The 16,597-nt window shown below is 39.2% G+C and overlaps 3 protein-coding genes across 4 annotated transcripts; 1 reads left to right on the top strand and 2 right to left on the bottom strand.

Moving 5' to 3' along the window:
- Positions 1 to 1,020: 1,020 nt before the first annotated feature.
- LOC120004187 (exocyst complex component EXO70A1-like) lies at positions 1,021 to 3,587 on the top strand. The gene has a single exon (XM_038853458.1). It carries the CDS (start codon positions 1,323 to 1,325, stop codon positions 3,225 to 3,227), a length of 1,905 nt encoding a protein of 634 aa, XP_038709386.1. The 5' UTR covers positions 1,021 to 1,322; the 3' UTR covers positions 3,228 to 3,587.
- Positions 3,588 to 4,222: 635 nt separating this feature from the next.
- LOC120003259 (sm-like protein LSM1B) lies at positions 4,223 to 8,467 on the bottom strand. The gene is made up of 5 exons (XM_038852163.1): positions 7,773 to 8,467; positions 6,512 to 6,580; positions 6,307 to 6,422; positions 6,153 to 6,215; positions 4,223 to 4,621 (listed from the first exon to the last, which is right to left on the bottom strand). The coding sequence occupies exons 1-5, from the start codon at positions 7,831 to 7,833 to the stop codon at positions 4,544 to 4,546; spliced, it is 387 nt and encodes a 128-aa protein (XP_038708091.1). The 5' UTR covers positions 7,834 to 8,467; the 3' UTR covers positions 4,223 to 4,543.
- Positions 8,468 to 8,962: 495 nt separating this feature from the next.
- Positions 8,963 to 16,492, bottom strand: LOC120004284 (protein DEEPER ROOTING 1-like). Of its 2 annotated transcripts, XR_005469485.1 has the most exons (9): positions 16,249 to 16,492; positions 16,044 to 16,124; positions 12,147 to 13,515; positions 11,966 to 12,038; positions 11,046 to 11,182; positions 9,901 to 10,308; positions 9,520 to 9,676; positions 9,363 to 9,434; positions 8,963 to 9,243 (listed from the first exon to the last, which is right to left on the bottom strand). XR_005469485.1 is itself a non-coding variant. In XM_038853586.1 (8 exons), exons 3-8 carry the CDS (start codon positions 12,150 to 12,152, stop codon positions 9,415 to 9,417), a joined length of 801 nt encoding a protein of 266 aa, XP_038709514.1. In that variant the 5' UTR covers positions 12,153 to 13,515; positions 16,044 to 16,124; positions 16,249 to 16,492; the 3' UTR covers positions 8,963 to 9,414. The 2 variants fall into 2 exon arrangements, 1 of the variants encoding a protein (XP_038709514.1); XM_038853586.1 differs by having other exon boundaries at positions 8,963 to 9,434.
- Between the last annotated feature and the right edge of the window lie 105 nt (positions 16,493 to 16,597).

Raw genomic sequence — 16,597 nt, 5'->3', positions numbered from 1 at the left:
GAGTGCTTTCGCCGTTGGTTCTCGTCGTTGGAAAGAACTTTTCTAGTTTGTAAAGTGAAGAACAAAAACTAGAACTAGAAATTCAAGGAAGGGTCCAAATGGGCTTTGAATTGGGCCTAGTTTTAAATAAACAAAGCATAAAATTGTGGCCCATGTTGATTATTCATTCTTATATAATATTTAAAGAAAATATGCTTTTTTTAAAAAATTGTTTTAAGGTTTTTCTTCTACCATTCTTTTGAGATCCATCTCTTAATCATACATGCATTAGAAAATTATGAGACCTAATAACTTTAGGGTGATCACAAATTTATTATTAGAGAGTTTTCTTTTTATGGAGGTTGCATAACATTTTTGTACTTTCCTATCACTTGTCGTTTATTATGGAGTCTATGAATTTATTAGTGCATCTCATCGAAACATTTTAACACCACTCCCTCAAACTTATGTAATTCTCTTGTCAAACTCTTATAATCACTAAAATGTTACCAACATCCTCTATGGTTTGTTTAATCTATTTTTAGGTACGCTCCATCGAGTTTAGAAAATTTAAATGACTTGATATCCATAACATTAGCACTTACTAACAGATATAAAATTAGGGAAATAATCAATTATCTTACCTTATATTCCTCGTGTTAGATTGTAAAATTTTCACGTCACCTTAGTATATATACTTGTATACGTTACAAAATGCCCTCGTCAATATATATGTCTAACTCGTCGATTGTCAATCGAATCATATCTCATTGTTCATGATATTTTTATTTTTAAAAACCTAATCTAGGGTTACTAATATTTTGTTGGAGATTATAAAATTCCAACATGTTAAACTTGGAGATATTTAAACAAATGAATTAGAATTATCGGTGGAGATTTGGCCGGAATATGCTGTGAACCGTCGGAGATGCCAAATACGTCAAAACGATGATGTCACTTTATCTTAATTCTTTCTCTTTCAAAAATTTTCCACAAGAAGAAAAGAAGAAGAAAATAATACTGGGAACCTCACGTTCAGACAAAATCCCACAGCTGCCTTTCTAGACCTTTCAAGGTCCAGACCCCACTCGCACTTCATTTTCCTAGCTTCCCTTCAATTCCACAAGAAAATTTTCAAGATTCTATTTCTGCTAATCTTCTTCAACGAATATCTTTTCCAAAAATTATCCTCAACTCTTTCTAATTTCGAAGAATTTTTGTTTGAATCGAAAACTTGTAGCTAATAATTTGTTGAAAACTTGATTAATCAAGAAACTGTGAGATTCTACGGATTCTGTGGAATCTGATTCTTTGGAGGTTGGAATCAGAGAGGTGAATCTATCATGGAGCAACCACCGGAGAGTGGAAGTGGGAGATGGAGTGGTTTGGAATTCGAGGCGGCGCGGAAGATAATATTACGGTGGGACTCAACCGCATCGGAGGAAGCTAGGGAGAAGATGATCTTCGACGGCGATCGTGATGAGGTCAACCGATACTTACAGGCCGTCGATGAAATCCAACGCTCCATGTCCACCGCTTCCATTTCCTCCACCGCGGAGGATCAAGAAAGCAATAATATGGTCAATAACCCCGCCACCATCCAGATCGCTATGGCTCGATTGGAGGACGAGTTCCGCAACATCCTTCTTATACATACTAGTCCAATCGAGGCTGACTCTCTCACTGATCCTTCAAGCTCATCGTCCCGCCTCTCCACCGACGAGTCGCTTGATGAAAGTTTAAGTCTCGGCGAGGGTTTGGATGCGAGGGTGAAACAACACCAGGAAGATGAAGAACAACAACCAGAAGGAATATCGGCGGACTCGTCAAGTTTCAGTCACTCGAGTTACCGATCCACGAGTAGTATTCGCGAGATCGATCTGATTCCAGAGGAAGCAATTAACGACTTGCAGTGCATCGCGAAACGCATGATCTCTGGTGGATTCTTGCGAGAGTGTATCCAGGTGTACGGGAGTGTTAGGAAATCTGCCGTGGACGCCAGCTTCCGAAGGCTTGGTATCGAGAAGTTGAGTATTGGAGACATTCAGAGGCTTGAATGGGACGCCTTGGAAACGAAGATTAGGCGTTGGATACGTGCTGCGAGGATCTGCGTAAGGATTTTGTTCGCGAGCGAGAAGAAGCTCTGCGAACAGATTTTTGCAGGGGTTGGTACTGCCATTGACGATGCTTGCTTTATGGAGACGATTAAAGCTCCCGCAATTCAGCTCTTTAATTTTGCTGAAGCTATAAGCATAAGCAGGAGATCCCCAGAAAAGTTGTTCAAGATTCTTGACCTACATGATGCGTTGATGGACCTTCTACCTGATATTGAAGCTGTATTCGATTCGAAATCGTCTGATTCCATTCGTGTCCAGGCGGCAGAGATCCTATCCAGGTTAGCGGAGGCAGTAAGAGGGATTTTGTCAGAGTTTGAGAATGCTGTGTTGCGTGAACCTTCTAGGGTTCCTGTCCCTGGAGGGACTATACATCCCTTGACTAGGTATGTGATGAATTACATCAGTTTGATCTCCGATTACAAACAGACTTTGATTGAGCTTATTATGTCAAAACCATCTACTGGGTCAAGGAATTCAGGTGATCCAACCACCCCGGATATGGATTTTGCTGAGTTGGAGGAGAAAACTCCCTTAGCACTTCATTTGATTTGGATTATTGTGATTTTGCAATTCAATTTGGATGGCAAGTCCAAACATTACAAAGATGCATCAATATCCCATCTCTTTATGATGAACAATGTTCACTATATAGTTCAAAAGGTGAAAGGGTCACCAGAATTGAGAGAAATGATTGGGGATGATTATTTGAAGAAGCTAACAGGGAAATTAAGGCAGGCAGCAACCAGCTACCAGAGAGCAACATGGGTGAATGTTTTGCATTGTTTAAGAGATGAGGGATTACATGTGAGTGGGAGTTTCTCTTCTGGGGTATCAAAGAGTGCATTGAGAGAGAGGTTTAAGACCTTCAATGCTATGTTTGAGGAGGTTCATAGGACTCAAGCTACATGGCTGGTACCAGATCCTCAGCTTAGGGAGGAGCTACGAATATCGATATCGGAGAAGTTGATTCCTGCTTACAGGTCATTTCTCGGGCGGTTCAGGAGCCATATAGAGAGTGGAAAACACCCAGAGAATTACATCAAGTACTCGGTTGAGGATTTAGAGGATGCTGTTTTAGATTTTTTTGAGGGTTACCCTGTATCCCAGAACTTGAGGAGGAGGTCTCATTGAAGGGGTGGTGATGGTATGTTTGCTTAAGTTAGAAAATTAGGACACATTCTTTGAATTTTTTTTTTGTGGAATATTTGGGGGGATATGGTGCTGGTGAATCTGGGCTATTTTACTGTTCTTTAAGCATATCTTATAGTTCTCTCAACTTATGTGAAAAAGATTGATTTCATTGGAAACATCAGGTGTAGCTATCCAGAATAGCCAGGTTCCTAAGCCTGAATGCTTCTGCACTGTAGCATATTGTTTGTTTTTATTACCACATTAAATTATTTTTGTTGCACTTGTTCATATGGAATATTGCCGCACCTGCATATGTGGTTTCTCTTCAATCTATGATATCAAATGGCATTTTTTCGTGTAGCCTCAGATTCTTTGTTTCAACCTGTTTACGAATTTCAGTATTTTTTTTTCCTGAAAGGTAACTATATAAATCTTTATAATCTATAAATTTCTATATTTTATATAGAATCTTTGAACGAGGCTTTCTAAAGACTTGCTCTCTTTTTGATCTAATGCTACAACGCCCCCTCAATGCCGCAAGGGATCGACTCGATTACAAAAATTGATTCAGTATTTTTTTTATCCTAACTATCCCAAATGACCCACAATTTCATGTGAATTATCTGCATTCATATAAGCATATCAGCATTTGAATGGTTTATACAGTAGGGGATCAACTCGATTATAGAAATTGATTTTTAGTATTTTTTATCCTAACTATCCCAAATGACCCATAATTTCACATGAATTATCTGCGTTCATATCAGCATTTGAATAGTTTGGACAAAAAAACACAAGATCTCCATCGTCAATTACATGCCCTTGGTCAAATGTTCACACCAAATAGAATCTGCGACTTGCAGGTATGGCTATGACTGATCATCTCGGCTTGCAAACGACAATGAGATACTTGAAAAAGTAGAACAAGTAAACCCGCCGAATTACTTGTTCTCTTCTTCTCTCTTTTCTGTTTCCTTTCTCTTCAAACAAATGTATTATCCGTCTCACATTTTATTTGACAAATTCTTTGCCCACATATATATGGGGATATCCATTCACAATCTCATAACAAATCACAAAACAAAAGCTTCCACCTGAACCTCTCAGTTATTTTGATCAAACATTATTTATTTCCCTTAAACCACTTCTTTAATTCCTTAATGTTCCCAGATTCTGCGTTGGATCCTCTGAAAGATCTCTACAACTGAAAGAACTCGCAAATCAAATCGATTAGAAGAAAAAGTAGGCAGACACATTCTTTGAAAATGTTACAGAAGTTTTGTCGAGAGAGAGAGAGAGAGAACGGTGAAGCTGTACTAATCCAAATCAAGGAACTCCATTCTCTTCATCATTGAACCTTTCAGGTCTGTAGCTTCTCTCTCAGCTTTTTGTGCCTGCAGAAATGGTTAGCTCTGTGATTAACACAATTAAACGTGTCAAAGTATTAAATCAGTACTGAAGATAAAAAAGCATACAAGTTCTCAAAAGTCTGAAATAAAAAATGAATCTACCACTCTAGAGTATACGACTAATCCATTTTTAACACTTTCAAGTTAAATTCTCAAAAGCCCTCCTACTCCTCCCTTTTCAAATTCGCCAAAAGATAACTAGAGGGTATGCCATTTACAATGTCTTCTCTTCCTGATACTTGAGTTGCAAAACTCCAAACTTTTCACTTTTTTAACCGACCTACGATTCAGCGAAAAACCATCCTATCCAATCCTTTGAGTCCCTTATGACATTTCGTGTGTTCTCACCAATGTCAGGTTGCAAGTAGCCACCAGTTTTGGGCTAAGGCTGCATATGTCCAGAAATTGTGCTGGCTGGATACATTCCCACATCCCGTGTCTTCCAAAACAAAACCCTTGAAACTGTAGCCATCGTAAATATAACATACTTGAACTACTCTCCCTGTTGCGGCCTTGTTTTTTCTACACACTAGGCCCCGCCAGTTCTTATTACATCAATAGACATCCAACCCAAATTTTGCTTCAATGACCGTTATCCACGCAACTACATTCTAGAAAAATGGGCATTTTGCCAAAACATCTTTTATGAATACATGTCATGGAAACAACTGAAAGATTTACAGCCCTATATTCCATGAATTCCAGAAAAAATATTTCTCATTGTGTGATGCAACCTATGCATCAAATTGACTTAACTGCAAGTCACTAACATAGAACTATAGCATTGATCAGTCGATTCCGTACCCCATATTCTTATTTAAAAAGTATCTGCAACTCACCATTTTCTTCTTATGATGACCGTCGACCGACAAATGACACATAGTTGGACAATAAGAAAACCATCAGATGATGGAGTGGACTCCCATCTCTCAAACCGACACCCGAATTTCATATAAGGGGAAGTGGGGAACTAAACACGAAAGGCATAATTTCAAATAAGCTAAAGAAGGCCCAAACTCAAATAAGCATCTTTCTTCTGAGATTTCATCAAATTTCAGCAAATTCATACTCCTCAATTTGGTTCAACAATCAACACCATAAGAACACGCGGACTAGTATTTGCCAATGTTAGCATATAGAGAGAAATGAGCAAAAGTTGTTACAGTCTATCTCAAAACAGATTCTCCATGTCTACTTAGGAAGAACTGTCATGTCTAACATACCTTTGTCCTCTCAAAAGACAGCATTAACATCTACAATTGAATTATCTTAACCATACAGCTAAGATGTTATGCATGAGGATGCTATGAAGCAAGGAGAACAAAGGTGCTTAAGAAAAATAAAAATAAAAACAGAGAGAGAGAGAGAGAGAGAGAGAGAGAAAAGGGAAAACCAAGGTCTAAGGTGCACTTAGAATAAGCCATACTAAAAAATGTCAATGTTCATGGCGTCACTGGCATGTGATTAGAGAAGAAAACTAATAAATCAAACCAACAAAAAAAAAATTATGACTTACCCTTCTAATTTCTGGCACTGATACACAAGTCATGTGGGCCGGAAGTTCCTCTCTCTCCAAATCCTAATGAATCAAATGCAAAACTTATTTTTACAGCACAAGTATAATGCAGAAACAAACTCTTACGGGAATAAAAGAAAATAATATAGCATACCAGCTCGCCAATTAAAACAACATTCTCCCCTCGAATTACATATAGGCCTAAAGGGATGTCACAATAAAGTTCACCAACAATAACTCTCTCGCATGCACCCTCAAGAACAGCGTTGGCTGCCCAAGACAAACATTGCTCATATTAAGAAATTGGTGAAAATTATTGGTACACAAGATACAAGCAGCAAGAAGAAAAGTAACGGTACCAAATTGATCAAAAGAACGAAGTATCCCCAAGAGTTTTCGACCATCTCGGAGCGATACTAAAAGTTTTTCTGCATCGCAGTATAAGAGGAAATAAACACAATTTAGAGAATCTAAACAGCTGATAAGAAGAACATAAAAGGCACGCTAACAGTTAAACATCCAACTTCTATCTAAATTTCATCGAAAATTTCAAGCTTCAAGCCAAAGATACAGTAATAAGTCCTCTTAAGAAACAACTGCATCTGATATATGGTAGACATATGAACTCAACCAGTAACAAAAACATTCAGAAGAAAAAAAAAAACACAACCTCACATATACAATCATTTTATTCTCAGCATTGGGAACACACAAAAAAAGTCAAATTCATGCAACTAAATAGGCTCTCCTCAAATTAAACTTCAGTGCTACCAATTGGAAGTGTAGATTACTGTCGTCGAAGCAGCCACATAGCAAGTGAACATAGATCGATGCTTCTGAGAATCAGAGGAAACTCATCACCAAAAATGATTGGTGATATGACGCACTACACCAGCGCCTGGTCTGAATGTACCACGAAGCAAACCTCAGTGTACAAAGTAGTTACTACAAGGTCTCCTTGGACATGGCACTACAAAGCAATCCTGAGAAACTAGCAATCACCAGCAAACCACAGCTATCACTTAAAAACAAGTAGCAATAGATGGGATAGAAACCCAACACCTACAAGTTAATGGCTGGGTCTAAAGTTCCATCCTTCTCCACTAGGCCACCCTTGAGTTGGTGTTGTCTATTTTCGTTTCTCATAAAATTCCTATGGCAGGCAAATTCATCATTAAAATTTGTAACCTTAGATCAGTACCAATTATTCACATACCCCATATCTGTACCGCAAAACAAAAAAATATTCAGACATCCAACAGTATTGAAGTTGACCATAATAGTCATGCCCAAATGCAAATGAACAGAAAATCTAGCTAAAAACATGGACCCCAAATACAATAACCAGACATAGCCTATAAAATTAGTAAAAAAAGCTGTTGAATCAACATGTATGACTATGCACCCAAAACTGGAAGTATGCCCACTCTGTAACATAAAGGCATCAGAATATCAGTTTAACCCTTCTTCTTCGCTAAAACATCACCGCAGAGACAACAATTTTAAATGAAGAATAAATTGGAGTCTTTAAACTGATAGCGCACAAAGTTAATGAAACAAATTTACAAACATCATAAAATACAGAAACACAGAGTCTAAATGCAAGAGCAGGCAGCTTACTGTCAAGATAGCTAGCAAGAGAAGTGGATAGGAGAATGTCTTCAGGACCAGCCCAAGACATTGATAATGAGCTGAGACCTTTTCGGTACCGGAAAAAATCACTGAAAATTTTTTGGAAGCCCAATCCAGAAATGGCATTGGCAGCACGAAGTTGCTTCTTTGGCGGCCTGATCAGCTCCTCTTTCAAATCCCCAAACAAATACAATGATATCCTAAATCACAAACACATAAAACCCAGAACCCAACACCCCAAACACTCCAATCTAAGTAGAAAACCCCTTGATTTCTTGACAATTCTTCAAACCGAAGAGAAAAGAATCCTAATATCACGACTAAAACCCCACTAACGAATCTAATCACCACAAAAAGTAGGCCAATTGTCAACAATATCCCAAATTCCAATCACACAGAGACCTCGAAGATTCACTACGCTATTACAGACTCCAAAAAAAAAAAGTTCAATCGGAATCGGATCCCGAAAACCGCAAACTGAAAGAGTCGAAGAGTTCCTCTTCCGGTTCGAAGGGACGTTTGGAATGCTAAAAGACAATACGATCCAATCCCACCGGAAGAGCGAGAAAGAGAAACAGAAAAAGAGGGGGGGTAAAAAAGGAGAGGAAACGACAGGGTAAGGAAATTTAGGGTTAGGACTCGGGGCTTATAGTTTTGCTGCAATGCTGCATCGTCCCCGTTCAGCCAGTCGAAGGAAGGTTAATTTGTTCTTTAATTTTTAATAATTTTTTTACAATTTATTTTGATTTTTTCGTACCCCTTTAACTCTTTTTTTTTTTAAAAATAATATTTTATTTTGATTTGTGTTGTGTGATTTTATATGTCGTGTTTCCTTCCAATTTTGCTAATTTACATGTACGAATTTTATTCTTTGAACATATGCTATGGATCTTATGTGTATATTAGGTTAATCTTGGATCTGAATTTATATTTTGTGACGAATATATGTTAACTCAACATCTCTTGTAAATTATACCTATTCTATTATTATTATTTATGAGAAAAAAGATCAATGATCTTCTTCACTTCAAATTATGTGACAAGGGTACCAAAGAACGGTGGCTCGATTGACAACCGACTATGTTAAACATATGTATGCTTAAGATTCAATTCCAATGAGAATCAAACTGCTCTAACGGTATTAAAAAAATAATCTTACAAGGGCCAAAAAGCTTATACTAGAAATACATGACTAAATATAATAAAAAATGTGTAGAATGTCTGGCTTTCCCACTACACAAACTTATAAATTGATGGATCAGGTAACATGTGTTGTATTGCTTTCACAATACAACACATGGAAAAAGGTGGGAGACAACAGCACCATCAACAAAAATACACAAAGACAATTGTGTGTAAAGATCAAATGTTTCTTCTGTGGACTGATGATGATTATTTACTCCAAATTCCAGCTCTAATCCATGATTCGAACTGATTATTTATATCTCCAGAACAATATCTGCAATGAAGAGAACAAATTCATTTCCTTATGTGCATATAATGGATTAAGGTAGAAATGACCCCCTACCACAGGGGTGTCTGTGGACTGATCATGTCCGGATATAAAATCTAACTTACTGATGATTATTTACTCCCAATTCCAGCTCGAATCCACGATCGAACTGATGATTTATATCTCCAGAACAATATCTGCAATGAAGAGAACAAATTCATTCCCTTTTCTGCATATAATGGATTAAGGTAGCAGCAATATACTAAAGTTGTATGTGCTTACATTCAGAATCCGTCTTCACCCATTTACATTCCTCATTGTTTTTCTCTTGTATTTCTTCTTCATTTTGCTTCTTCTGTGACGGTTTGTCTTCGAGATATTTCTTCATCGACGGATAGTTTTGAGAATCGATCTTCTTGTGAAGCAATGTCCTCAGCAGCTGCAGACAAGTAATACACAATTATCATACAAACTTCTCTGCTCAAGTAGTAATATTGTATCATTGTATGTGTAGAATTCTTCAGTTTCATATCTTAAGTGGGCCAAGACAAGCCTATTCTGAATTCAGGCCCATTGAAGCATATGAACTAATAAAATCAAAAAGAAGTAATGCACATTTCATGCATGCAAATTAAGTTTTTTTTTTTTATCTGCATGCCATACCTTCTCCATTCTTGATTCTTGAAATGTATCTCTCAAGCTGGGTTGAGCTGCAAATCCACCTCTGCAAACAAACATCTTCTTGAGAAGAAAAGAAATCGATTTCTTTCCGATTGCTCTCTTCTTATTATCTGCACTTATATCTCTGCATCTACCAAGTATGACACTAATAGTCCTTTCAATATTTTCTTCCTCTTTATCTTCAGCATCACTGCAAATCGCATTACGAATCCTGCGATCAACCTCTAAACTCGAAGGGCAATTAAGAAATCTATCCAATGGGAGGTTCGCAGTAACTTCTTTCTCGATGTCAGATTTCAGCTTTCGAGACAACAGTTTGGTCAATTCTTTCTGCAGTTTTCCAACTTCTTCAGAAGTGAAGTCATGCAGATCATCCAAAGAAGATGGATCCTTGTGATGACCCCCCTGGGCCCCCACGCATAATCCAAGGCCCAACCCTCACACCCACGAATGGGCCGGGCTGTGGCCAAGGCCCTCATGGGCAGGGATAGGGGGAAGAGAAGCCCATCCCATGAAAACCTTGGTTATAGTGGGAGGAAGGCTCTCCCACTTATATACTACACTGGCATGCCCACATCTTCCGATGTGGGATCATGACAATACCCTCCCCTTCCAAGACCAACGTCCACGTTGGTCAAGCACCTTGGCCGGCCCCTCCGAAGCACAGTCGGTCCGAAGACACACCTCCTAGGCCCTCGCCTGCACGGGCCCTCACCTGTCCACGCATGGACCAGTAACCACGTGACACACCTCCTAGGCCCTCGCCTGCACGGGCCCTCACCTGTCCACGCATGGACCAGTAACCACGTGCCAGTAACCAGGGAAGATCTCCACTCCGTGGGTCGAGCACCAAGGCTGGCCACTCCGCAGACGCGGCCCCAAGTTGAGGGCACTGGACTCTCAATGAAAGCACCAAATGTGATGACCCCCCTGGGCCCCCACGCATAATCCAAGGCCCAACCCTCACACCCACGAATGGGCCGGGCTGTGGCCAAGGCCCTCATGGGCAGGGATAGGGGGAAGAGAAGCCCATCCCATGAAAACCTTGGTTATAGTGGGAGGAAGGCTCTCCCACTTATATACTACACTGGCATGCCCACATCTTCCGATGTGGGATCATGACAATCCTCCTCCTGGATATGATGTTGGCTTCCCAAGTCCTCCACTACTTTTTCTTTAATTTCATTGTTACCAAAAGTTCCTATTGCGAGTAATCCATGAGGCCAGTCACTGAATTCCTCTCTTGCCTCTGGCTTCATACCACCTACCAACATAAACGAATTGTTTAAGGATTATATCTATTCAATAATAAAGGGGTGACCACTAATTTTGTGGAAACAAAGGGGTCAATGTGCAATTCCTCCAAAAGTACTATGTTTGATGTCCATGACGAGGTGCCATGGAAGGGATCCAGTACATCACTTCTGTTATGAATCTTGTATTGCATCTTCCTACTAAAAGGCATCAAATTTAATAGTAACTAATTACCTATATATGTGTGTGTGTGTGTACATCTTTTACAGCAAAAGCACATGTGATGTGAACAAAGAAACTTAATAACCATGATCCCTGTTTTTGACTTGAGTGTACTCGATTTATAGAGGATTCAATTGGAAATTGTACAGCAACTCAATTCAATCAACAAAAGCTCATCATGGATAAATCAAAAACTATACAACACCTAAAACTTAATTCGATCAATCGAAATTTAATTCATAACAGAAATACCACTCAAAACCAAATACCAGGACTACTACTTTGCACTTGAAGCATCTTTTAGTGTCATAATTTTAAGTTAATCTATTTCAAATGTATCTGGTTGATCAAGAACTTGAACCAAAGTTTACGTTCAAATCAATTCTTGATCCACCCCCTCTTCTGCCTCTTCTATTAAAGATAAACTTGAAATGCTGATGCGAAGCATAAACATAAAAATGTAGCTTCCACCCATTGATGAAAAAAGCAAGAAAAAAAATTAAAACAGAGAACAATGAATACAAGGATACAAAGATAAGAGTGTGATAACAAGAAAGCAAAGAATGCTTACCAGTCACTGGTACTGTATTTGACTTTGTGATGCCTGGTTTGCCATTTAGCTTATTGTGCATCCAGCTAAAGAGCTGCCACCAAACAAACAATAAACCAAAAACAACTCTTCAGCTAACTTGAAACTTCTACACCATCAAATTCTCAAACAGGTATGCATTTCTATATATGTTCACCCTTACCTTCATTTTCAGTTGTATAGATTTGAACAGTAGATCTCTCCGTAGTAAGTCTGCATGAAGGTTGTGGGAGACTGGGAGGGAAGTGGAAATGTGTATTGGAGAAATGAGGGTCTACAAAAGCTTATCTTTGCATCCGACCTTTTCTTCTCTAATCTCTGCACCTCTTAAATCTTTCCTCTACACACCCCATAACCTTATTAAAATTTTTTTTATTTTAATCTCACTTCTGGAACTTGATAGTTGATTCAACAACACACGTGTCAGTTAAAGGAGGTGGGTCCCTGCCACGTTCAGAATTGGCAAGTATAAGCTGATAAGTGGAAACTCCCTACATGTCCCGACAAACTAAATCCCATCATCTCATGTCAGACCAACACGTGCACCAAAGGGGTCGGGTTGACTTTTCCTCATCGTTGTGTATTTGCAATTCCAAGCCCCAAACACCAAGAAATTATTTGACGAACCCATCTACCTTTCCTCACCGATTTCAAAACCTAGATTCATCTTTCTTTACATGATTGGAATATGCCACAATCCACCATATCTTAAGCTAATGGTAAATAACTAAAATTGGGGTTTATAAAAGTATGTACTAGCTGTTTTTTTTAAAAGTTTGTTTACATTGAATTCAGTAGATCAAAACTCTTTGATTGAAGGACACTGATCATGGCAATTGAGGGTTTGGTGCAGCTGTGTAGGATCAATTGTCAAGACAACGTCACCCAGCTCGTCACTTGTACTGTTTGAACAATCTGGAGGTGTAGAAGAATTCCTCGAGATGCATGTGATAACTGATAAGCAAATGAAAAGGGATTCTTGGATCACTGGCATCAAAAAGAGAAAAAGAAACCATGTGGAATGTCTAGGGTTCAAAAATCAACCTAGATTTTTGAAAGAAACTAACTATTTCTGGAATGTCTTGAAGTTTCGGCTGCAATAAACTTAAGAGCTCACGTGATGTGGCCATCTAACACCCAGGAACCTAAACCTTTGGTGGTCATCATGATTTGACCAGCACTCTCATCAATTTTCATTACATCTCCTGTTAACTTTTAGACGATGAGTATTTCAATAAAGATCCAAGTATTGTTTAGTCTTGCATTTAGGTCCCTAACATATTTAAGATTGAAGGGTATTAGATCTTCCTCACAAATGTTAGACGATATACTAACAAATTTATCAACTATAACCTAGCGGATATCCCTAGGCTCACAAGATAATAAATCCAACTTTCATCCTGCAGAAACCAGTGGTTGTCATCTGACAAATGGACGAAATGCCCAATGCTTTAAATCAATGGTGGCCTGAATATTTCCCTTGGTTGAACGGGTATAGGCATTCAGCACTTGCAACTGATTCCCAGTGCACCCTATAACAATTGGTTAGTAGCATAGAAGAATAAACCACCTACATAATTAGTTATATGGACTCCAATGAAACATTCTGATGCTTCTCAAAAAACAAGTAATAATGGTCCCTGACTTGATGAACATATGACAGAATATAACTTTAAAAATACAAATTCAGGTGGGGAATGCGGTACATGATGATATATAACATAGGAAAGGTCATGATAATGCAAGATACATCACCAATATTATATCAGAGAATAAAAACATCACCAATATAATATCATGCAATGGATGCAGAACGCTGCATCTTGCGTGAAGCTTGTTCAAGCAATTGACATTAAAAGCTGTGATAGATAGAACTTTGGTATAGACAACCAGGTGCATGAACATTTACACATACTGATGCAGAGAAATAGGTCAAAAAAGAAAACCCTAATTCCACATCCCAACTACTAAATCCTAAACAATCATTTGATACTAAAAATTATGGCTGCTTCCCTCAATGCTTAAAATCTGGCAGAAAGACTCAAAGAGGACAGATTTGCTTAACTTAGTATCACATCCATCACCTGGTTTACAAACTATCAAAGATACTCCTCCCTCCTTTCTCTAATATGTTATAATCTCCTATCAGCACACTCAGTTGTGTCTTTTTGACACTGAAACTTATTTGGATTTGTATGGAACCAAATCACTCTACTAGACAGACCAACTGCTAGCCAATTAATTGTTTTCAGAAAACAGTCAGTCGTGACAAAATTAGATCTCCAAAATACATTTATGTCAGCTTACACTCTGTCCTTAAAATGATCTAAAAAACTCTTTATGTCCTAAGAAGAGTAACAATAGTAGCAGAAACACGGCTCTTATCACCGCCGTATAACAGCATAGACATGTAAATAACTACAATTATTTACATTTCATAGAGAACTACCAACCATCAAATGTTGGCAGCAGCTACAATAAGGTTTCACAAGCAATCCACTGAATAGAGCATTGTAAAGGCTAAAACATCATTAGTTTATAAGCACACATGTTAAGTGTTAAAAACAAAGCCTGCAAGGCTGCAAGGGTGAAGGGACCAAGAAAGAAACCATTTCTATAGAGTTAAACGCTACTATTTCATTTGATTAAAAATAACATTAATATCACATAGGCTTCTAAATCTCTTGTGGATTCCAATTGATTTATCATATGAATTATGTAGCCAACCCCAAACTGTTTGGGATAAAGGCTTTAATGATGGTAATGGGCTTCTAAAGGTCTTGAGTTCTTTCTAGTGGTGAAAGCACACCAATGGATTCTGGAATGATACAAGTTCAGGAATCTCTCTTGTAAGACAATAGACCAACAAAACAGATTGACAATAGGTTAGTGTAATTGTCTTCTCTGGATTTATGGGGGTTAGGGAGATTTAAAGACTAGAGGAGAACATGTGGCTAAACCCTAAACTGGCAATTTTTTTTTGACGACAAATTGCAAAAATCACGGCACTCAACTACACAAGTTTTAACCCAAACTGAAGATAACAAGTAACAGATCTATAACACCAGAAACTGCGTCTTCCATTTAGACTCTGATTTTCAGCATGTTAAGGGATAAAAATCCCACATCGGTTACTGAGAGGCTTGGTGTCTTGCTTATAAGCTTGCCCAAGTCTTCAAACACTTGTCAAGCCTTTTCCAAATGGAAGGGGCTTGGAACTGCCACGGCCCAATGGGCCGAGATGGTGGGGAGGCTTGGCTTGGGTTTGTGCCGTGCTGGGATTTTCTACATGGTATCGGAGCAGGTGTGTGCTCGTCCCCGATAAGAAGTCCACTCGTTGGGCCTTGGGCTTTGATACCCAGTCCACGAGTGCGGGGGAGTGTTAGGACTTATGTCCCACATCGGTTAAAAACCAGGCAAAGTGTCTGTATATAGAAGCAAGCCCTCTCTCCCCTTAATAGGCCTTTTAGGGGGAGACCCAAGTATCGGAGCCAGGTTTGCTCGTCCCCGGGGGAGACCCAAGTATCGGAGCCAGGTTTGCTCGTCCCCGATAAAAAGTCCACTCGTTGGGGCTTGGGCTTTGATACCCAGTCCACGAGTGCGGGGGAGTGTTAAGGGATAAAAATCCCACATCGGTTACTGGTTAAAAACCAGGCAAAGTGTCTGTATATAGAAGCAAGCCCTCTCTCCCCTTAATAGGCCTTTTAGGGGGAGACCCAAGGGGGCCCAGATTTATTACATGGTATCGGAGCCAGGTTTGTTCGTCCCCGATAAAAAGTCCACTCGTTGGGGCTTGGGCTTTGATACCCAGTCCACGAGTGCGGGGGAGTGTTAAGGGATAAAAATCCCACATCGGTTACTGAGAGGCTTGGTGTCTTGCTTATAAGCTTGCCCAAGTCTTCAAATACTTGTCAAGCCTTTTCCAAATGGAAGGGGCTTGGAACTGCCACGGCCCAATGGGCCGAGATGGTGGGGAGGCTTGGCTTGGGTTTGTGCCGTGCTGGGATTTTCTACACAGCATGCCAAAGAAAACGAGAAACCCTAACTACAGAGTACTTACCTGATCGTAATAAAGATGAAGAAGACGAAAAGAAAGTTCTCGAGGGACGGAACACTGCAAAACTCCATCTCCAACGAGTCACTGTAAAGAAAGCGAAAATTCAACAAGAATCATCAACAACGAAAAACCGAGCACATTTACCTTCACTGTTGCTTTGGCCATCTAATGCTAGCTTTTATGGCAACAAATGTAATTAAATACTTACCTTGATTCATCGAATTTTCACTTTTGAATCCTCGATAATTGAATAACTGCAGTAATTGAAGAAAATCGGAGTGGATTTTCCACTTCGATCCTGTGTTTGCTGCAGTTTCCAGGAAGCAAACAGAGCCATAGCGGGAATTTGTCAAGGAAAGGGCGGGAAAATGGAGGAGAAATGTCGGTGAAAATTTTGGGATTGTTTTGTGGGCGTACACTACCGCGTACGTAGAGACGTAGAGTTGTAAAACGAACCGGAGGCTCGTTGTCTTGGATCGGCCCAGCCCATACTAGATTAGGGTCGAATCAAAAAGCCCAAAGCCTTTTTACGTAGCCCGATATGGCCCATCGTAGAA

Source organism: Tripterygium wilfordii, chromosome 8 (genome assembly GCF_013401445.1).
Source record: "Tripterygium wilfordii isolate XIE 37 chromosome 8, ASM1340144v1, whole genome shotgun sequence".
NCBI classification, from domain to species: domain Eukaryota; kingdom Viridiplantae; phylum Streptophyta; class Magnoliopsida; order Celastrales; family Celastraceae; genus Tripterygium; species Tripterygium wilfordii.
Note: the sequence above shows the minus strand (reverse complement) of the source record. Positions and strands in the feature narration are given on the sequence as shown.